The following is a 22,335-nucleotide window of genomic DNA, read 5'->3' on the forward strand; positions in this document are numbered from 1 at the left end:
TGTGTGTGTGTGTGTGTGTGTGTGTGTGTGTGTGTGTGTGTGTGTGTGTGTGTGTGTTTGTGTGTGTGTGTGTGTGTCAGTATTACGACGCGCTGGCCCGGGGTCACTGGATTCCAATCTCACTTTCAACCTCATCAACCAAGCTATTGACAATGTGCTTGACGGAGAATTATACGACAGTAAAGGCCTAATTACATTGCTATTACCCTGGGCTGTCCATAATCGTCAAACACAACGCATCAGTGGGACATCACACCAGTAAATCTGCAGGCGCTCTCTTTCTGTCTCTCTTAATGCCTGTAACCAATACAGTGTTAACATTTTATTCCACTTTATTGTCTGTAGACAGCCAAATATACTGATGTCAGTCACACTTCAATCTCGTTGCACAAATACCGTGTACTTGTGTATAATGACAATAAAGGCATTCTATTCTACTTACATTATGAGTCATATATATAAAATTGACTGTATGAAAATATATAGGTTGGATGCCTAACTACCCTATTCTTTTCTTACACATATCCCCATGTGTAACTTGACAGGAAAAAATGTCTATCAAAACCAGATAGAGACTACTATAAAACTGCCTGCTAAACTTCTTATTGTGGGGGTGCACTGATTCCACAATATAGAATGTGTTGTTTAGCTTTCTTTTTGCTTGTCAGATGGTACTTTGTGAAATTTTAGCAATGGGGTACATAAATAGCCCTGTAACTCAATCTATCTGGGCAACAATACACAAAGCATTTGCTTTTCAAAAGTAAATGGTTTTTTTATGTACAAGGCGATGAAGAGATTCCAGCTTCAGATGTCAAATGCCAAAGTTAAATTAGAAGATTAAGGGGGTTTATTGTATGTGTTAAAGGTCCAGTTCATGCAAGTTACAACAAGCAGCTGTGCAAGGCTGTATTTAGGCCCAGCAGTGCTTTGAGCTAACATCAGCATGTTAACATACCAAATATAATGGGGATTTATTCATTTGTTGTCAGGACATTTCACCTAATTTCACAAATGTCAACCTTGTGGTGGCGCTAGAGAAAAAGCCAGGGGATCACCAAAGTCAGCCGGGTTCACCATCTGGGTACCAGAAATGTCTGTACAACATACACTCACCTATAGGATTATCAGGAACACCATACTAATACTAATTCTGTGTTTGACCCCCTTTTGCCTTCAGAACTGCCTTAATTCTACGGGGCATTGATTCAACAAGGTGCTGAAAGCATTCTTTAGAAATGTTGGCCCATATTGTTAAGATAGCATCTTGCAGTTGATGGAGATTTGTGGGATGCACATCCAGGGCACAAAGCTCCCGTTCCACTACATCCCAAAGATGCTCTATTGGGTTGAGATCTGGTGACTGTGGGGGGCATTTTAGTACAGTGAACTCATTGTCATGTTCAAGAAACCATTTTGAAATGATTAGAGCTTTGTGACATGGTGCATTATCCTGCTGGAAGTAGCCATCAGAGGATGCAGTACATGGTGGCCATAAAGGGATGGACATGGTCAGAAACAATGCTCAGGTAGGCCGTGGCATTTAAACAATGCCCAATTGGCACTAAGGGGCCCAAAGTGTGCCAAGAAAACATCCCCCACACCATTACACCACCACCAGCAGCCTGCACAGTGGTAACAAGGCCTGATGGATCCATGTTCTCCTGTTTACTCCAAACTCTGACTCTATCTGAATGTCTCAACAGAAATCAAGTCTCATCAGACCAGGCAACATTTTTCCAGTCTTTAACTGTCCAATTTTGGTGAGCTCTTGCAAATTACAGCCTCTTTTTCCTATTTGTAGTGGAGATGAGTGGTACACGGTGGGATCTTCTGCTGTTGTAGCCCATCCGCCTCATGGTTGTGAGTGTCGGGGCTTCACAAATGCTTTGCTGCATACCTCGGTTGTAACAGAGGTTATTTTAGTCAAAGTTGCTCTTCTATCAGCTTGAATCAGTCGGCCCATTCTCCTCTGACCTTTAGCATCCACAAGGAATTTTTGCCCACAGGACTGCGGCATACTGGATGTTTTTTCCCTTTTCACACCATTCTTTGTAAACCCTAGAAATGGTAACTGAGCATATTGTGAAATACTCAGACTGGCCCGTCTGGCACCAACAACCATGCCATGCTCGAAATTGCTTAAAAAACCTCTTTCCCATTCTGACATTCAGTTTGGAGTTCAGGAGATTGTCTTGACCAGGACCACACCCCTAAATGCTTTGAAGCAACTGCCATGTGATTGGTTGATTAGATAATTGCATTAATGACAAATTGAAAAGGTGTTCCTAATAATCCTTTAGGTAAATGTATAATGCCGATGTATCCAATAGTTGCTGGGATCTCTACAAAAGTGGTGGACCGACCGACTGACCGCTGGAACTACATTCTACATCAGAAGATTTGGTTAAATTGACCCTTTTTAAATCCAGTCAATTATAAATCTCTAGCCTTTCTCAAAGACACTTCTCCATCACAAAATCTTGCTCTGATGTAAAGTGGCCCTTACATGTTTTTCTTTTGTTGTCTCTTTAGTAAGTTAATTAGAAGCTGAGAGTAACAAGAAAAGGACACAACTTGTCTTGGTTTCCTTGCTAACATTCAGCCTGCTAACAGAGTTGTGCTTTGATATGTTCTGCATTACAGCTACATACTGCTGGGTGGATAATGAGGCTCTTTTACTAGCCATTTGATTAACTCTCTGGTCTCCACTTATAAAAGGAGCACCTGAGTTCCTTTCATCTCAACACCCCTCAAAACATCACAGCCAATTGCAACCCATGTGAGGCCCGTCTCTGTGGAGACCGACTTTGACTGACAGGCATGAAGCCGAGGTCCACTCTGATCATCAAAGTCTACTGCAATCACTAGTGTGTGTTGATGGGGGTGCATGCGTGTTTGTGGCCTGTATCGCCCACATTCAATTGAACCCATTCATATGGTTGGTCATTTCTTACACACTATTTTAGTTCAGTAACAGACAAACAGGAGCAGAAAAAACTTGATTGAAGAGTTTACATCTGGCCACCATTCCAAATTGCATGTAGGCTAAACACAACTAACCACAGGCCAAGCCCCTATGTTGCTAATGGCCATTACTGCCTGTATGCCATTGTAGGCCTTACAATAGCAATCACGCTGGGATTTTGTGTGAAGCTTGCTGGCAACAGTTATTAGCCTCCCAAAAAAAACTGAAAGGGGGAGCAGTCAAGAGAAGAACAAGAAGATTTGGGGTACTGCATTGGGGGGGGGGGGGGAGTCAGCAGGAGGCACAGGGGGAAGGACAGGGTGTAGGGTCAGAGGGCAACACCAAAGCGGAAATGGGAGGCACAGGGGGAACAATGGACGGGCCTGGACTGAGACAGACAAAGCTGGAGGGAGGGTGGACAGTGCACAAAACACAGGAAGATGAGGAGAAAAAGATGAGGGGACAGAATGGAGGGGAGCCAAAACAGATGGTAAAGGCTGGTAGGAGAAAAGAGGGCGGCACTGAAAGGATGAAGGGGGCAAAAGCTGAAAAGCTATTGGTAACACATGAATCATGACGGTAACACCTAAACATGGCTGAATCCCATATGGTAACTAATAGGCAACACATAGACCACGGACATGCAGATGTTAAACAAAACTCCTCATATCACTGTATCTGCATGGACTTCACTCTCTCTTAAGGGCGATGTGTTGCTGGAGCACTTGATGTCCTCAAAAGGCGCATGCATAATTCTTTTAACCCATAAATAAAGTCTCAAGACATTTGAGTATGACTGGCCTTCTCCTGTATACATTGCACAAACTTGTAATTATTCTCCAGTTGAATGTCTAAATTAGCCTAACCAAGTACAGAGCAGAAAATGAACGTTTCAGCACTTGTGAGCTGGGGGAAATCATCGTCCTAATGGGATCATCAATACTGAGGTGTTTCTGCAGCTATTATGACCTAATTATCTGGCTCATCTCGACTCGCTGACCACAAAGAAGACGTGCGCTAGCTCGGCTAGATTTATAAAAGTTGTCATTAAGTGGTTGATTTTCCCCGGGAAGCGCTCATCTTTACGGGAGCGCGCAGAGAAGCAGGAGGTGATGCATTAGTGCGGGAGCGCGCACTGCGAGTCGAGAAGTCGCACCTCTGCTGAGTTTGGGCGAGGGATAAAAGACGAGAGAGGATGCGCTTTTGGTGAAAGTCCCAATCGGACTATTGTAAAATTCTTGAAGGGAAATACGTGCACGAACCAGTCACTGTAGGCTTCATAATTCATCTTCAACAGGTCACACTTTAATGTTCCTTTAAAAGGCCTAGATGCAGTGTGTCTCTGGTCGAGGCCTACCCTTTATCAAATTCCTCACGGATCTTTCATGTTATTATTCTACTATTTAAATTCCCTATGGTGCATTATTGTGACGTAGGCCTATACAGTTTAGTAAAGTTTTTGTCATAATATCCCTGATAAATACATTAGACGTGTAGGCTAGAATTAGCCTGTAACTCGTCTTTTGCAGAAGTCAACGCAGGTTTTTATATCAAAATCGGACCGTTTGCAGTTTATTGTGCGCTGTATAATAGTAGCCTAACACCCAGGTAGTTTCCTTTTTAGAGTCGAGTTGAAAATATCCCCCAAACAGCCAAAATGGCCTTGCATGTCTCCTTATCTGTGCACTCGGAAGTCTTCGCTCTGTCTCACCTTATCTCCACACCTCTTGTTGCCACCTGTCGCCGCAGGTTACATAAACTTTGCTCGGGGAAATAAATCCGGAGATACACCCGTCGAAAAGACACACCCGAAAACAAGAAAAGAAGAAGGAATAAGAGATTTGTTTCTAAATTCACCACGGCTATAAGTTGCCTGTGACTGTATCACCCATGATGAACGGCCGAGTGACGAAGCAAACTCAGTTCTTCCGTATAAAATTAGAATGTATTCCTCTGAAATTAGTCACTTTTAATAACGACAGGCAATTTTCAACCTTTTTATCCCAGGTAAATGCGAAATAGGCTACAGTCTAAAGAGGCAAATCAGCAGCATAGCCTACTTTATTGAATCAAAGTCAAGTCAAGTGTCTTTTTGAATCGTTTACACTCATTTATATTTTTACACAATAGATGTATATTGTTCGTTTTGAGTGACACAAGAGGCGATGCAAAAAAAGCATTGTTATACACTGTACCTTTTTAAAAGTAATATTCCGAATTTATTTCCCAAGTTGCACCTTGTCTGCCTCAGCAAAGCATTTTGTTGAGCACTTTTTATCCCTCAGTGTTAGAAAACCTACCTGTTTAAAAACAAAAAGACTCATGGCCAAGGTAATATTTACAGGTGGACTGCATGTTGTTTTATTAATCTGTCTATTGTCATTTTACTTTCAGCTATGGGGATATCAGATTAAGTTTTAAAGGTGTAACTTTATAAGTAGCCTATACGATTTTTTTCACGTTTGTTTCGTTTGAAAAGAAGGATTTAAACTACTAAAAAGACTAAAATAGCAGTAATTCTAACGAAAATGCATTTCTTTATTCCTCTCCTTGCACTGTAGGTGTCAGTAGCGAATTGGTGACTTTTAACATGAAGAATGATGTCTCAAATACAGTTACAACAACTACCCTAAATAAACCTAAATGATATCTGCCAGCATCCTGTCATTGCATGAAAACGGCTTGATATGAAAACACGAAGCTGCTTCTTGGGTAAATATCGGCCTTTATGCCTTATGCGAGTCCGGATTACGGGCGGGTGTGACTCCTACCCCTCGGCCAGCGGACCCATGTAATTAAGCGCTATTTTAATTCACAGAATCATCATGATAAGATACCAATCTGGGAGTTTTAATCCCTTGTTAAACTCTCGTTAACCTCTTTCTTCTGCTACTTCTCCCCTGCGGGCACTTGTCATTTCTCTCTGGTCACTTTACAGAGGACTGTCTCTGTTTCCATCTCAGGTTATGATTCCTTTAGTCTCCTGACGGTTGTATTTATTGAAAAACAGTCGCTCCATTGTCCTGCAGATGCACTGGCCTTTTTAAAGACGAGGAATGGACGACTTCAATCACAAGCTGCCTGGCGAGATAACGACTCAAGTTGAATTTTGGTTCCCCTTTCTTGTTGTAAACCTGTCGTGAAACCAAAATAAATGTGTTTAAAACTAGGCTATTAGCCTATTTAATTCTCGCAGATTACGCCAAGAGAAATGATATACTTAAATGGGTCTCATTGTCTATGAAAACTCCCCTTAAGAAGCTCCATTTGGCTGAATGGACCATGCTTTTCCAGCAGACAGGCGACACGGTGCCGTGGCTGGCTGTCATCAGAGGTGTTCTGTTTGTTCTACAGGCTCGTGAGAAACATTCACAGCGTTGTAACTCAGGGGGATCCTGACACCCTGCTGGGTCATCACGCGTGTAGGCTACAGCCCGGTTTCACGCGGGGTGCAGAAAGGAAAATCAACTCACTTCCCTGAAGCTTCAAGTCCTTTTCATGCATGCAGGAACTATGTCCAGAAATCTTCTCTGATGCCCTACAGCATGCCACCGTAGCATCAGGGTTGTTGCATGCATGCCCTAAATTCCTTTGTTTTTATTTTGTTTGACTCATTTTATCAATGTCAAATGATCAGCCTGTTGTTTCAAAACGGATTTCAGAAAATGAGCAAGCTTAGCTATGAAACAGCCCAATCCAATGTGATCCATGGACATGTGGTATTATTTTTCGGTTATACCACATTTTTCGGTTCCCCCCCAAAGATGCCTATCTGAAAGAAACAGTCACCATTACTTGAAATTGAGTTGTTTCAGAGGTTTTAAGACAAAAAGCAAAAAAACATGCTGGCCTTTTTACAGGACACATTCATGCACGGAGAACAAATGAAAGAATAATAAAGGAAACCCCTCCTATATTGAAAAAGTCAGATTTATGTTCTGAGCTTGGTAACATCAGTGTTAAGAAGATCATCAATTTCTTACAGAATTTAGTGAAGGTCAATAGCTTGGACCGACATCTGCTTTTACGCCTTTCTAGGCTACTTCTTGCAACAAAAAAAAATAGTCAGAGAGTTCGGTCAAAACTTCTGAAACATATTGGCCGTTAGGGATTAGACTTCCGTGTCTAAACTGCCGGTCTGTTCCTCAGTCAGGTGTAGCCTGTACCTGTCCGGGACAAACTGGAACTAAACTGTGTGTGAAAGCAGCGCTCTGCCCGGTGTCTCGTGCCTCTACACAGTCTAATTAAAGCGGGGCTGTCGCTGGAGGTGAACGGAAAACAAGCCGTCTCCTTGACAAGTGTTTCCGTACAGTCACTCAGTGGGTGTAATGCCATCAAAACACAGGGTCAGTCATCCTGTCTTTTTCTCCTTTCTGTGTGTGTGTGTGTGTGTGTGTGTTGGGGGGGGGGGGCTCCTCTCTTTTCCATAACACCACACCTCCCTCTTCCCCTCGTCCTCAGCCAATGGCTGCAGGGCTTCGTCCTGCGCGTAGCCCCGGTTGGATAAAAACTGGCTGAGTGTTGGCAGCACACACACACAGACACACACACACACACACCACAACAGCAGCAGCCCTGCCTCCTCCGACACAGCCCGGACACCACCGTACATCACACCGCCAGGGTCCTCATCGTTTTGGATAATATAATATCTGCTGGGGGACGTTTTTATTTTGAGCTGCGTCGTTAAAAAGGTAAGCTCTCATTTCAATTTCTAACTTGTGTTTTGTGAGGTCTGAATGGCGGTATCGCTCCGCAGTCCTGATACAAACGGAACAGAGGAAGCTTCAAATATGTCTAGGCTATTTATATAAAAAAAATATAAAAAATAAAAACACTGCAAGACGCACGAGGCACTGTGGGCTTAATGTGGCTCTGCTTCGGGCATGCGTACGATCATAATGAGACCAGTTGGGTGTAATGAAGGTAGAAGATGGGACCCGGGTGCAGGTGAGCGTAAAGTTTTTTGGGGAACGGTAATAAAAATCCAATTCACCTCATATGAGCAAAACGACCTGAACAACTGTGAATTTGCCGGAGTGAATCGCAGTTAGTGTTTTCATTCTCACCGCTCGATTTTCATGCATCAACCCTAACCTGATATTATTATCTCCGGCCCTAGGCTGTAGTTCGGATGTAGGCCTATTGCAATGATTATTTCTGTCATCTGTTGCGTTAAACTTTTCAAAGGAACTGTGAAAAGACGTAAATATGTAAAGTACAAAAGGGAAAATGCTATGCTGTCATTTAACAGAAACTATTTTAATAATTTAAATTAATCAAATCATTATTACAACGCAAGTTGAAATAATTCACAAAACAACTCTTACAAGGGAAACACAAAAGAGAGATAGGTGTGTGTTCAATTGTAAAAAAGTCACTTTAAAAGATCAAATAACAGACGAGATGCTAACTGTTGAAAAATACATTTAACATGTCTGCAAATCCTGCAGGAAGTCATTGTTTAAATTGGCATGTTAATCGAGATGCTAAATAATATTAGTATCAACACAAACAGTAACGGTTGTTAAAGTATTGACATTATAAAAGGATAGTTATTTTCATCAATAGCCACACAGTTAGGACATTAAACAATTGTTTCCAATCTATTCTTGCAATTTTTTTGCCCCATAAACTATGTGTCGCCTGCCACCAACTAATTCCATCGATTAGGGACGGTTTTAATAATAATGTGATTTTGGTACAATTTTATTTCTGCCAATCAAGAAGTAAAATCATAACACACCTAACATTTTAAATCATGTGTCATTTTTCCAATATGACACAAACCAGCTGCTTTTATTTGGGGAATTATTGGAGATTTACTTCAACTACAACTTGCACACGGTGATGCTGAATAACAAAATAATAAAAATGAACTACACAAACACAGCCTAGTCAAAAAGTTACACTACATTTTCAGATGTACTTTCAATGTATGAGGGCCAGTTGAGAGGGGCTAATCCACACATGAACACCAACAGATAAAAGCTGATTAAACCTATGTAGGCAGGTAAATGTTACAAGCTGCAAGCCAAAATAAATTCGACTTAACTTCCTGATGTCATCAATCACCACATTGTACAGATATCAAACAGTGTGTGACAGTCTGCTAATTATCTGGTTCATTTTTAAAGTGTCCACCCAGCAGGACATGACAACACCTGACGCGCTTAAATTGCATTGAACAGTTCCACACAGTAACATTAATAGTCACTTGGATCATTTCCGCAGGACTATGGTTATTTCTATTATTCCAATAATTGTAGTTGATGTTAAATGAAGCTGCTTATTTAATGCAAAAATGTCACATGATGTCTTGCTGTTGTCAGTGTGCGTCTTGTGGAGCTGGAGGTTGATCCAGCAGTGGAGAGGTGTGCAGCAGCTGAGCAGATGGAGCCTGTAAACAAGGCTCACATATGGGCGATAACTACTGCCAGCTCCCACATTTACAGCAGATTTTACATCTTTTAGTTAAGAGTTGAAGATCTTAATAAGTTGTCACATCGCTGAAGTCAATCCCTGTTGTTTCTTCTTTGTTTTTTAGACGAAGCAGCCACTTGGCATCTTTCAGAAAGGTCCTTGAATTTATTTCCATAAATAATCTTGATAAATTGTAGTGATTAAATTCGGGTTATTTTAGTTTAATAGTCCTTTTGTTCCAAAGGTAAAGTAATCAGTAGGCTAATTAAAACGAAGTCCTGAAGAGTGATTCTCTCTCCTCAAACTTTTTCCACTTACACCAAATCTAGGCTTTACATCACGATACATATGCTACATCACTCCTCCGTTAGTCGGTTCAAAAAAATAAAAGACTCTCTCTGGTTCTAATAATTATACTGGGATTAATGAGACCAGTCAATCCTAATTACAGAGCAGATAATGAAGGGACATTTTATGTATAACAGGAGTAGCCAACTGGGCTGGCCAAAAAGGAAACAAATCTGTTATGTTTTACAAATTATGAATATTAAATTATACTATTTGTACACAAAAACAGATACAAGGGCCAAAATGATGTCTTCTGCTGTCCACAGCCTGTCTCACTGATAAACAGAAACAAAGACACACACGTCCAGGTGATTTATAGACAATTTCCTAGTAGGCTATCTTAGCTGTTTTTCCCCGTAGAGAGACACAGAGTGCCACCCAGCTGAGAATTTGAGCTCGGAGGCATCACATATGACAAGCAGCCAGTTTGATAAACCACTGTCCTCCTGCAGCGTGGTCGACAGTGCGCTCAGGAGCACACTCATGCCAGACGAGGCAGGACGGGGAGTAAAAACACTTTAACTGGGACAGCGTGGAGCCGACCGTCACGTTCAGCTGGTGGAGCAAGGACCAAAAACTCAGGGATATGTCCAACAACGCTGGAAGAGGTAAATACACAACACAAGTTGGCCTCTCAGACTCCTGTGAACAGATTAGCTGAACACATTTGGCATTTCCTGACAAGAGAATTGTGATCTGTCTCCATATTATGAACCACGTAACATCCACTTTCCCCTTTTATATTCCCTCGTGTTAAGCTTGAAGTCTGGAAAGAAAGAAACCCCCTAAGTCTCCAATTTAGTATTCAGTGTACAAACAGTTACTAAATGCTTTTAAACACACAGTTATGTAGTTGTAAGCAGATATGTGTGTATTATTTATGTATTACAACTATAACTCCTGGGCAGCCATCCGTGGAGGCTGCTGTATAAACAGAAAATTCATGAAAGTATGGTCAATATCTTTACAACCTATGAGAAGTTATGTTTTGACAAATGTAGGCCACATTAAAAAAAGAACTGCACATTATATATTTTCATCTTCTTACAACATCATAGTGTTTTATAAACCATCCATCAAATCTTCACATATAGCAAATAAATAAATATGGAGAATTAAAGTTGTGTGGCGTGGCATGACATATTAGGCATCTTGGAAAACTTTGGAATCTCCAATATAATTAAAAATCAATCTCTGGGGGTTTGTCAGATGTTACTGTAGCATTCAGAACAATATTAGCTATGAAACATTGGAAATTGTTTGGGTATGCCTACAATGGGATGCAGAGAGGAGTCTTGTCTCCTCACTGTAAAGGAGAGAATGGTTATTTTCCTCTGGTCGCTGTGCAGGATATTGAGGACGTTAATTGGTCGGCACTTAAAGCTGTCAGATATAAATTTAGAACAATCCTCCCCTGGCCAGAGCCACTTCAGCTGGGTCAACCGTGGAGCAGCAGGAGGCTAATGGCTTCTTTCTTTCTTTCGTTCGTTCGTTCGTTCGTTCGTTCCTTCTTTCTATCTAAGTTTTCTAGTAATGAATTCACGCTTTGTTTTTGGTGTGCACGCGGTGTCCACGCACCGTGCGTGTGCACGCGCGCGTGCTCGCCGCCCCCCGGGGCTGCTCGGCTTTAATATCCTGCAGGTTGATGAAGCTTGGCGGGGAGATTTTTTCCACACTCCGCTGGCAGCGTTAATAGAGGCTCCCCTCCCTCTCTCCCTCTCTCCCTCTCTCCCTCTCTCCTCCCCTCCCTCGGCCTCGCCCGGCCGCTGTTTGATGTGGAAATGAAAGCTGGGAAAAGGCTGAGAGAAAAGAAGCGTCTCAATGGGTTAAATTAAAAGCAATGGTGTTCTTGCAGAGTCACCACCGTGCAGTCTATAGAGAAGCTAGTGGAGCCTGCTGGTTGAACGCAGCGAGCGCTTTGTCTGTTGATGTTTACCGGGAAAACCTGTTCCTATGCTGTTGTAGGATGGTATTTTGCAGAAGCACGTTTCTACAGATCTGTGAGTTTGATTCAGATTGAATGCACGTGCAATATTTAAGTTGTACGTCAAATATGACAGTGTTAATAATATAGATACATCTAAAATGGATACCAAAGTGACTTATATTGTAAAAAGCATATTTACTATATGTGTAGCCTACATAAATAAATTAAAATAAGCAATGCACTATAATTTTCCAATATTATTGAGGAAAGATCAAGTATATGTAAAAATAACGATAATAAACTTTACATATTGCATAGAAAAAGATACAGAAAACTAAAAAATACACATAAAACGACAGATTAAAAATATATATATGAGCTCGACAACTTTAATTGTCTTCAATTAAGGGGAATCCCCATACAGAATGTTTTACTAAATGAAGATCATTTCTAATCACAGTCACCTTCACTGATGCCCACGTCACAGCCCTCAGAACAAACGGCAACAAACGATAACGGAATAAACTTGTGAGGTATTATTATTTATAGGCATGTGACTATCCTGTAGCCTAAGTCATCTTACAATCATCCATTTAGAAGTATGAGCTTTGGTGTTGGGTAAAGTTAATTGGGGAATCATATAACTAAGACGCATTTCAATCACATTCACATAATGAGTGATTGATGTAATATTTTTTCTAGACAAAAATAAAAAAAGGTATAAGAAAAAAACTTCTCAAAAGTGAAACTAAAATAAAAAGGGCAAGCACTGCTTGTCAGTAAGGGGGAACAGGGTTTCTACAAGTGGGCACGTTTTTTTTTTAAATTTATTGCCGCGATGAGCTACATTATCATTAAGACGGAGCTCACAGTGCATACGAAGCCATTTTGAGGACGAGGACTAGTCCTGCTCTGTGACCGTAATATAGTAGCCTAATACAAATGTTATCTCTGACCATTAACTCCAGCTCTGAAACAAAAGTAAGACTCTTTATAACTTCGTCCATCCAGAGCAACGAGCAAACAGCCCGGAGGGAGAGGTGCGTATCGGTAGGATTTACCTGAACACTAATGCCAACAGCAAAATAAATTCATTCCGGTTATCTCAACACCACAGGATTTAGGCCTACATCCTACTTAAAGCCAACAGCTCTATACAAAATATACACCATACGCCACTCTGAACCACAAATAAAAGAAACGTTTATGCATCATTTAATAAAAATTCTCCAAAACCAGTTAACGCCAGGCAAGGTTGCCTACCACATCTAGGCTACATCAAGCACAGGTTTGCTACACTTTATAAACCCAAATTAACCAAACAGTGTAGCTACTTACCTTCTGTCATGCAGTTCCAAGACTCAAAAATATTCTTGATATCAGTTCAATGTATTATCAGTTCAATTCAAGCATGAGAGCATGAGTCTTTTGTCTAACATTAGTCTTCAGTTAATTTCTATATCTGCCAAAAACTGATAATCAATATAGCGTTTACAAACGTTGTACAGTAGCCTAGGCCATCCCCTCCCGTAACTAACGGCTTAGCAGTGTGGCTAATGCTAGCTACGCAGCCTCCTGACCTACACATTGCTCGGGCCGAGTGGTTATATGGTTCAATTTTTGGCATAGTGCACTTGACATAGACTACAATTGGAAGATACCCATTTTTTCTGGCTTATTAGTATTAAAGTATAGCATGTAATATGCGAGTTGAAACGCAGCGCTATCTGTCTCATGATGTCAATCGCTAATCAAAAACACCTGGGACAGTGGCAGGATGTTGTGGCGCAGGGGGCTGCTGTTCGACTAGTGGCGGGCGGCTGCATACATTTCAGATGCAACACAGCCACAGGTAACTGGCATCCATTTATTAATATTTAATGGGGGGGGGGGGGGGGGGGGGGGGGGGCACAACATTTCTTTAGGGCACCCTCTATGCCCCCCCTCAACAACGGCACCGAATAAGTGTGAATAAATCCTGAACGTCACAATCTTCGACCATTACTCACAGCCTTAATGTTTGCTCACTGCAGTGAAGGTTTGTTTCTCTTCACTGCTTTCCTCTTCTCCCGTGTCCTCGACTTTTTAAATATAAAACTTCATTATGCTCCTGACAACGCCGGCACTGCTACAGTTATTTATTACAGTTTAAGACACATCTATGAAATATTAATGAAATAACCTTCTGTATACTTTAGTTACTTTTATTTGTTTTGATGAAATCCCTGAAGCAACAAGTAACACTAGATTCCCTCATCTTTTTTCTCTTTTATGCTCTTTTGACAGCTACTTTTTCATTATCACTTGCAGTGTTAAATTAGTTGATGACTTAAACATGAATTACATACAGACAGAAACTCTGAATTGTGTGTGTGTGTGTGTGTGTGTGTGTGTGTGTGTGTGTGTGTGTAATGGATGCATCCATTGTCAATGAATGTGGGGATAATACTGACCATGAGGGACCGCTTTTAGGGATCTAATTACCCATCCCTGGTTAGGTTTCACAGCTAAAATATTTTTTTAGTTTAGTCTTTGTCAGCAGCATCTCCAAAACGCGTGTGTGTGTGTGTTTCCAGGTGTGTGTGACTTTGTAGTGCGTTGGAATTGGCATGTCCCAGATCTCAGGTTCCATGACATTTATGAGTGTTCATCCCCCCTCTTCCCCCAGGTCATGGGGGTCTTAACCAACTAGGTGGAATGTTTGTTAATGGACGTCCACTTCCGGAGGTAATCCGGCAACGCATTGTAGACATGGCCCACCAAGGGGTTCGGCCTTGTGACATCTCCCGGCAGCTCCGAGTCAGCCACGGCTGCGTCAGCAAGATCCTGGGACGGTAAGCGAGCAACTTTACGCAACTTCCTGTCACTATTCATCACCCTGGGTGTGTTCTTTAACCTCTGCGAGTCTGTTTACTTATAAGGAAAACTGGTGTTTGTTAGAGCCAAAAAGTAACAACTGAAAACCTCAACTTTCCTCCAGTTACTACGAGACAGGCAGCATCAAGCCTGGCGTGATCGGGGGTTCCAAGCCCAAGGTGGCCACCCCAAAGGTTGTGGATAAAATCGCAGATTACAAGAGGCAGAATCCCACCATGTTCGCCTGGGAAATCAGGGACAGGCTGCTGGCGGAGGGAGTGTGTGACAGCGACACGGTGCCCAGCGTGAGCTCCATTAACAGGTGACAAACTGAATAATGAATGAAATCATGTTAGAGGTACTGATATGCCACTGTGGATCAGCGGCATGTAGATAAATCGCTTTTTGGGCATTATAAGGAAGATGAATGTGGAAGATCTACCAAAGATTTTACATTCATTTAAGCTCATATTTCACATTCCTAAACGTTCCGCTCTGCATGTCCTTTCCAAATTCATAGCTCAAACCAAACATTTAAAGATGTGTGTGAATTGGGAAATTACTGTTACTCACTTTCTTCTTTTTGTTTCAGAATAATTCGAACAAAGGTCCAGCAGCCATTCAATCTGCCTCTGGATGGAAAAGGCCTGAGTCCAGGGCAAACCTTAAGTAAGTCTTTAACATTTACAAACAAACACATGCACAATGAAGGCTGTATCCCCATAGCAACCATCCATATTACTGAGCACTAACACGGGATGGTAAAGGATTAAGGTTAAAGATAGTGTGCTCATTGCTGTTTAGGATTAAGCTCGTGACATTGTGGAAACAGTAAGATGTACAGTATAATTTCCGCTCTCTGTCTCAAATCTGTCTGTCTTTGTTTCTCTCACTCTCTCAGTCCCGAGTTCAGCAGTCACCCCTCCCGAGTCTCCACATTCAGACTCTTTGGGCTCCACCTACTCCATCAGTGGCTTGTTGGGAATCCCCCAACCCAGTGCCGAGGGCAAGAGGAGCCACGATGATAGTAAGAATTAGACTGAATGAAGGCGATAACACACCATTGGAGTCATTTTGTTTTATTGTGGCGATGCACAGAGGAGCAAGCCCATCAAATGTGTACCAGTTTGAAAGATAGGGATTGTTGGTGTTTTGAGCTAGTTTTGGAGCAACACACTTTAATGATTTCCAAACACTAACACTTACATTCAGCAACCTTTTCAAGTTGCTGTTTAGTTTCTGACTACATCTGCTGCATACAGTGTATGAGCATCCTGCCTGCAGTTATTTCCTAAAATATAAAATTAAATGTCTCAGAAAGCTGATCAAAATCAAATTTTCTTTGTTTAATAAATTATTTGACTTTTATTTGACTTGAAATTCAAGTGTTTCTTTCACAAAGGAAAACGGGCCAAGAGGCACCAAACTAAAAGCGATAAAGTATTTAATAAATGATCCGATCAGTTAGATCAGGTTAGAAATACTTCATTCTTACCTTAAAGGGTAATTTAAGGTGTGCTTGTGTTGCAAGCATAGAAAAACAACAACAACACATAAACAATTTATTCACAGCCTTAAAAGATAAATCTCATGACACCATTTCTTCTTTAGTTCCTTCTTATGGTTAAATGGTTGAGTCATTTTAGCATTTTAACAATTTAAAAATGAAATAGTTAAATTTTTGAGCACATAATTCTTTGTATTTTTTCTACTTTGTTGGAGAAATTTTAAATAGCACAAATGTGGGGTTTACAACCTTTAAAAGAACAACATTTGTTTGTGTAGTTTTACCATACACATCCCAGGTAAACATCGTTTTCTTTCTCTCAGGTGATCAGGAGAGTTGTCGACACAGCGTGGACTCTCAGGGGAGCGGAGGCGTCCCGAGGAAACAGATGAGAGTGGATCACTTCTCACCCGCTCCACATCTGGACTGTGGGTTTGATCGTCACCACTATCCCCCAGACTCCTTTGGCTCTGCCTCCAGCAGTAAGACAGAGCAGGTAAAAACAAGCCCAATGCTTTTAAGGAATGAAAGCTAAAAGGCAGCTTAAAAGAGAATACAGTCATTTCTAGATATACTTTTCTGTCCATTTCCAATTTATTAGGAACTATAAAAAATATATATTCTGCCAATGTTTTTTGATTTGCACACATGTATATTTGCTCCTTCTCATACATGAGCACACTTTATACCAATAGCTAATCTCTGTTCATCATCCCCAGACTTTGTACCCACTGTCCCTCATTAATGGCAGCCTAGATGAAGCCAAGACCAGCCTCTCAACATCCAGCTCCGCCATTGGACGGAATCTGACTGCGCACCAGAGCTACGCCATGGTGACTGGTAAGACTCTTAGATGATGACCTTTGACCCATGTCTCTTACCTATCTCTCTCTGACTCTCTTTGACTCTTGCCATCAGCATCTCTTACAGACTGTTGCACAACAGTACCAGTGTCCCGAAGCCACTCCCTCTTATGTTTTGGACATTTCACTTTAAGTTCAACGTTCCACTCATGTTCACCATTCATTTTCATTCTCTCACCCGCCTGCGCACTGGCTGCCGCCACCTCAGAGCCCCTACAGTCCCTGCCGCTCTGTCTAAAACAGGAAATGTCCCCAGAAGTGACCAGCACAAGCCCCTCCCCAAACATGGCAGTGTCCAACCTGGCATTCGTGGAGTTGCAGGCGCTGCAGAAGCCTGTTTCTGTCAGCGGCAGCTGCAACAACTCCAACCATTTCCCCAATGCCTTCAACTCATTCTCCCATCATGCCCCGGTGTACGGGCAGTTCAGCAGTCAGTCTATCATCTCAGGTAATGGAGGCATCCATCTCATTCATGTTCACACTCATAACAATTGTGTTTGCATTTGTGATGCGCAACTTCTTGCAACGAGTAATCTTTAAATATCTTCTTTTGTCTAGAACTATAAAACGCTTGATCACACCAGACAAAGAGAATTAGCAAATACTCACATCCGAAACCAGTTAATCTTTTGGCAATTTTCCTTAAAAATATAACTTAAATGATCAAGAGTTTATTGTAATCTTGTAGCTGTAAAAAAAAGTAACATAACACTATGTTCAATGTTAATGTGTGTGTTTTGGTGTGTGTTTTAAGGGCGTGACATGGTGAGCTCCACCCTGCCTGGCTACCCACCTCACATCCCCTCCCCTGCCCAGTCGGGATACTCCACCTCTGCCATCACCGGCATGGTAGCAGGTAATGAACATTTGTCTTTACTTACAATTAAAAAGTCAAATAATAATTAGATGAAAAATAGAAAGTATTGAATGAGTCAGACAGGTAGACAGAAAGCAAAGGGATGGTGAGGAAGGTAGGAAGAGACGGAGTAAAGAGAAAGAGAGGCAGGGACGGAGGCTTGTAGATTAACAGAAGACGGGCTGAGTCAATGAGTAGTGTTGCTAGGGTGGCTAACTGTGTGCGTGTGTGTGTCCGTGTGTGTGTGTGTGTGTGTGTGTACGAGGGCCCAGGGGGTATACAGGGAACAGGCTGGGGGTTCCACCCTGCTGCCCACACCCCCCACCCAGACACCTCTGACCACACATCGCCATGGGAACCAGGGGGCCCAGGAGGGAGATGCAGGGTGGGCAGAGGGGGTGTAAAGTCTGGGTATGAGCGAAGAGGAGGAGGTCTTTGTGGTGTGTGTGTGTGTGTGTGTGTGTGTGTGTGTGTCTGTCTGTCTGTCTGTCTGCGTGTGTGTCTACGTCAGAATGCCTGCATACAAACAGAGGGAGAGTGTGCGTGTTAAAGAAGTTGATGACTTAAATATGAATTACATACAGACAGAAACTCTGAGTTGAGTGTTTGTGTACATGAGCAGTGCTGGAGTGTGTGTGTGTGTGTGTGTGTGTGTGTGTGTGTGTGTGTGTGTGTGTATATGTGAGTGTATGTGATGTATCCATTGTCAGTGAATGTGGGGATAATACTGACCATGAGGGACAGCTCTTAGGGATCTAAATAGCCATCCCTGGTTAGGTTTTATAGCTAAAATATTTTTTTAGGTTAGTCTATGTCAGCAGCATCTCCAAAACGTGTGTGTGTGTGTGTGTGTGTGTGTGTGTGTGTGTGTGTGTGTGTGTGTGTGTGTGTGTGTGAGACTTTTTTTTATTTGAAGTCTGCCCTCCGAAGCGCGAAATGAGAGGGTCTGATTTATTATTTTTCTGGTGGGCTCGCTGTGAGGAAGCGTTGATACACAATTACTGAGTGAAAGAGGGGAGGTAGGACAGGAGGAGGAGGTGGGGGCCCAGGGATTCATTCCAGCCAACATAATTACCAATTAGATATTAAAAAAGAGAAAAAAAGAAAGAGGAGTGCCAGAGAGGCTAAAGCAGGAAGTGTAGGATGGACGGAGGAGGAGGAGCGATCTGAGGGGCCGAGTGCTGAGGAGAGAGGGCGTAGAGGCTAGCTGCATGCACCACTGGGTCGAGGGATTTTACCCCGAGCCATCCACCTGCACCACAGATTAATGGTTTACAGGCTGCACTAACTGTTGGTGAATTATGAGCTAAGCCCGAGCAGACGCTGGCACACACACAAAAAACACAACTCCATAGAGCTCTCAGGGACAACTTAGCTTTGCCTTTTAAAAACAATCTGTGTTCTATTGATGCGTTTTATCCAGTGTTTGATTAAGGTTTTTTTCTGTCTTGCAGCAGGCACAGATTATTCGGGTCAGACCTACAGCCATTCGCCCTACACCTCCTACAGTGAAGCCTGGAGGTTCACCAACTCGAGCATACTGGGTGAGGAAGGACACACTGAGAGTAGTGACAGTGTGAATGCACCCACATTTCTGTTGTGTGTTTACTGCACTCAGCACATTACCTCTGAAAACATTTATTTTTACTATGAGGAATCATTGTGACCTTTGAAAAAAAAGACAAATTACTAATTTATTTAACTCATAAAAGTCCCCTGAGAATTTAAAGAAACTCACTTCCACCGACTGGGATTCACAAACATTTCATCATGATGAGAATTAAATAAGCGGCGGCAGGACAGAAGAGAGACTCACCAGAAAGCAACGTGCAGACTGCCTCAGTCTCAAATGAAACCATAAGGCCCGTTGCTAACTAGGATTTACTTAAGGCTTATCATTTCAGTTTGTGTAATCTATTTCCTTATTCAACCTTTGTTTAATTAGGAAAGTTCCCTTAAGTTTGGAAACCTCTTTTAAACGTGCAGAAAAAAAGATAACACTAAACAAAAAAAGGCTAAAATAAACAACAAAAGCAGTCATTTTCCAAATTTACAATCAGATACTCATTTTAAATTTCTTAAAGACTATTTCAGATAATAGTACAGCGTTCTTTCACACATCATTACATTTACATGTATTCATTTGGCAGACCCTTTTGTTCAAAGATACATACTAATGAGGTACAATTCAAAAAGAAGTGTCACAACAATCAGTTGTTCCACCAGACGTTGGGGACAGACTGCACATACTGTGTATGTCTTGTAGTCGGAGATAACGATTGCAAGATCAACTTTCCACTTGATGTCATTAGCAGAGATATGGTGATAAAATCCAAAACTGGCTTTCAAAATTATACAAACAAAAATGCAAGTCAAGCTAAAAATGAGATTGTATATCACCCAGTTTTATAGATTGGTGTACATGACCCTCCAAGCTCTTTCTCAGAAGTATAGAGGCATGTCAGCCGAGTTTTTCGGGGGGAATCTCCTCCACTGCATCACCAATCAACCTGGTTAGGAAAGGAAAGTCCTGTATTATCTTTTCAATAATTCCTTAGGAGTCAGGAGAGGGTTTGAGACTCAGGTCAATCTCGCAGGACAAACCAGTCCAAGCAGCTCAGACGTCCAGCGCAACCATCTGCTCTTAAACCTCAGATAAGATAAGATGGATAAAGAAAGTCTGTTCCTCCACCACCATCGCCTCCCACTTCTGAAGGCCTCCATCTGTGTCTCCCCCCACAGGTTCACCCTATTACTACAGCACGGCCTCCCGCACCGCCCCACCGTCTGCAGCCGCCTACGACCACCTTTAGCCCCGAGACTGGAGAACTCTACATCAGCTGACACATTTGATTACGGACCAAGGCATGAAAGTCAAAACTGGATGTGAACTTGAGACTCTGCTGATGAACCAGCCACACGTTGTTGTTGTGTTTACCACACCTACTCGTATGTTATTTATTTGTCATCACTGGTACTGTTGGCCAGGGTAACTTTGACTCATGCACGTTTACACATTGCTAAATCTCGTCTCACGCAGGGCCTGTTTCCAGAGACTCAGCCTGACGTCTCATATCAAGGTGCATATTTTCAGTATAGAATGCTGTTTTGGCCAAAGACTATCTTTCTTCGTACATCTGCAATTTGACACTGATCCAGTGAACACGGATATGCAACTTCTTTTTACTGAACTATGCCTGCTTTTGTTTACAATGCTTTCTGTCCTGTCATCACACATTAATTCCTTTTTCTTGATCTGTGTCTGCTTGCAAATTCATTTGTATGACTTGTTTTCACTGTAAATGCAGATCTTTTCCTGTAGTGAAAATGTACTAAAAGGTGACACGTTAAATCACAATTACAACGAAATGCCCACATATGCCCCTCAGAGACAATTCATGTATTTGTCCAGCAATATGTACATATTGTAAATGAGGAATTACTTATGGGGAAGTGATGCAATTTTACTCAGAGAATGAGTGATGACGGAGGGGGATGATGGTGATTCGGCTACAAAAACCAACAAGGCTTGAAATACATTTGTTTTGCTTCAAATAAATTTAGTTTGTTGTCATGCTGATGTTATGATGTTTGGTAAGAACTGTGACTATTTTTTCTTATACTGTTATTAATATTATTGCAGATGTAAATAAGGAATTTCTAAAGAATTATTTTAATTAAAGCATGACAAATTTACTGCTTTTACTCTTGTCTTGTGTGTTGCATAACTAATACTTTGTACAGGTATATGTTAATACGTGTTTAAATTATAAATAACTCACAGCAAGGCAGCTGAGGCCATTTAGTGTGCTGAAGTTTATTTTAAAGAGCCTTTGATTTTAAATATCTGCTTATATTATCATTATGGTTATTATTTGCAGTAATAGCTGGTACTTACACGTTAAAAGTCAGCTGAAATGTTGCATCTTTTTTTGCACCTCTCAGCATTTTTAAAGGACAAAAGCAACGATCCTGAAAACACGCGCATCTGTTTAATTTCTTTTTTTTTTTTATTTTCTGCATCATGTAGTTTTATTTGCAATTATTTCGCTCCTCTTTGCGGCCTCCTAATTGCGGCGCGTTAACGACGCCACGGTTCGGCGGCGCGGCGGCCCACCTGGTGCCGCCGCGTGGGACGGCGCGAGGATGATGGAGGGAGGCCTGCAGCACGTGACACTGGGTGTTCAGACGCGCGCTCAGACAGTTATCTTTACACATTGCAGATATTGTAACGAGTGTAGTGATATCAGGGGGTAATGCGGTGCATTATCAGATATGAGTTCAGGGTTTTATTTATTTTTTAAATTTAATTTAAATGAATTGTATCTGCATGAACATATAAAAAAAAACTTGCTCAAAACTCTAGCCTACCTAAAAAATATTAAACAGTATTCAGACTGTCAATAACATACTCCTATGTATTAGATTATTAGTAAGCACATTGTTTAATGAATATAGTGTCCATAGCTGCTCCATAGAGCTTACAATCACAACACACAACCTGTGATTAGGCCTACGTTTAAATGGCATTCTAGATATGTGATGTAATAATAACAAATGGACTATAAGGCGATAGCCTAGTAAACT

The 22,335-nt window shown here is 41.6% G+C and overlaps 1 protein-coding gene across 5 annotated transcripts; it reads left to right on the plus strand.

The window, feature by feature from the left end:
* The first annotated feature begins 7,529 nt into the window (after nt 1–7,529).
* On the plus strand, nt 7,530–21,444 carry pax8 (paired box 8). 5 transcript variants are annotated; one of them, XM_034896867.1, is made up of 12 exons: nt 7,530–7,662; nt 10,192–10,347; nt 14,335–14,500; nt 14,647–14,844; nt 15,115–15,191; nt 15,424–15,549; nt 16,353–16,525; nt 16,749–16,869; nt 17,101–17,340; nt 17,647–17,748; nt 19,203–19,292; nt 20,491–21,444. In XM_034896867.1, the coding sequence occupies exons 2-12, from the start codon at nt 10,326–10,328 to the stop codon at nt 20,559–20,561; spliced, it is 1,386 nt and encodes a 461-aa protein (XP_034752758.1). In that variant the 5' UTR covers nt 7,530–7,662; nt 10,192–10,325; the 3' UTR covers nt 20,562–21,444. The 5 variants fall into 5 exon arrangements, with proteins under 5 accessions (XP_034752758.1, XP_034752759.1, XP_034752762.1 ...); XM_034896868.1 differs by having other exon boundaries at nt 14,359–14,500; XM_034896871.1 differs by lacking the exon at nt 17,101–17,340.
* The last annotated feature ends 891 nt before the right edge of the window (nt 21,445–22,335 follow it).

The sequence above is a fragment of the Etheostoma cragini genome, chromosome 16 (assembly GCF_013103735.1).
Source record: "Etheostoma cragini isolate CJK2018 chromosome 16, CSU_Ecrag_1.0, whole genome shotgun sequence".
In the NCBI taxonomy this organism is placed as follows: domain Eukaryota; kingdom Metazoa; phylum Chordata; class Actinopteri; order Perciformes; family Percidae; genus Etheostoma; species Etheostoma cragini.

Bases quoted from the DNA above. Each gene is read 5' to 3' on its own strand.
- pax8 (XM_034896867.1), top strand. From the start codon at position 10,326: ATGTCCAACAACGCTGGAAGAG. The intron at 14,501-14,646 runs GTAAGCGAGCAA...ACTTTCCTCCAG, and splicing joins GTCAGCAAGATCCTGGGACG to TTACTACGAGACAGGCAGCA. The intron at 15,192-15,423 runs GTAAGTCTTTAA...TCACTCTCTCAG, and splicing joins GAGTCCAGGGCAAACCTTAA to TCCCGAGTTCAGCAGTCACC.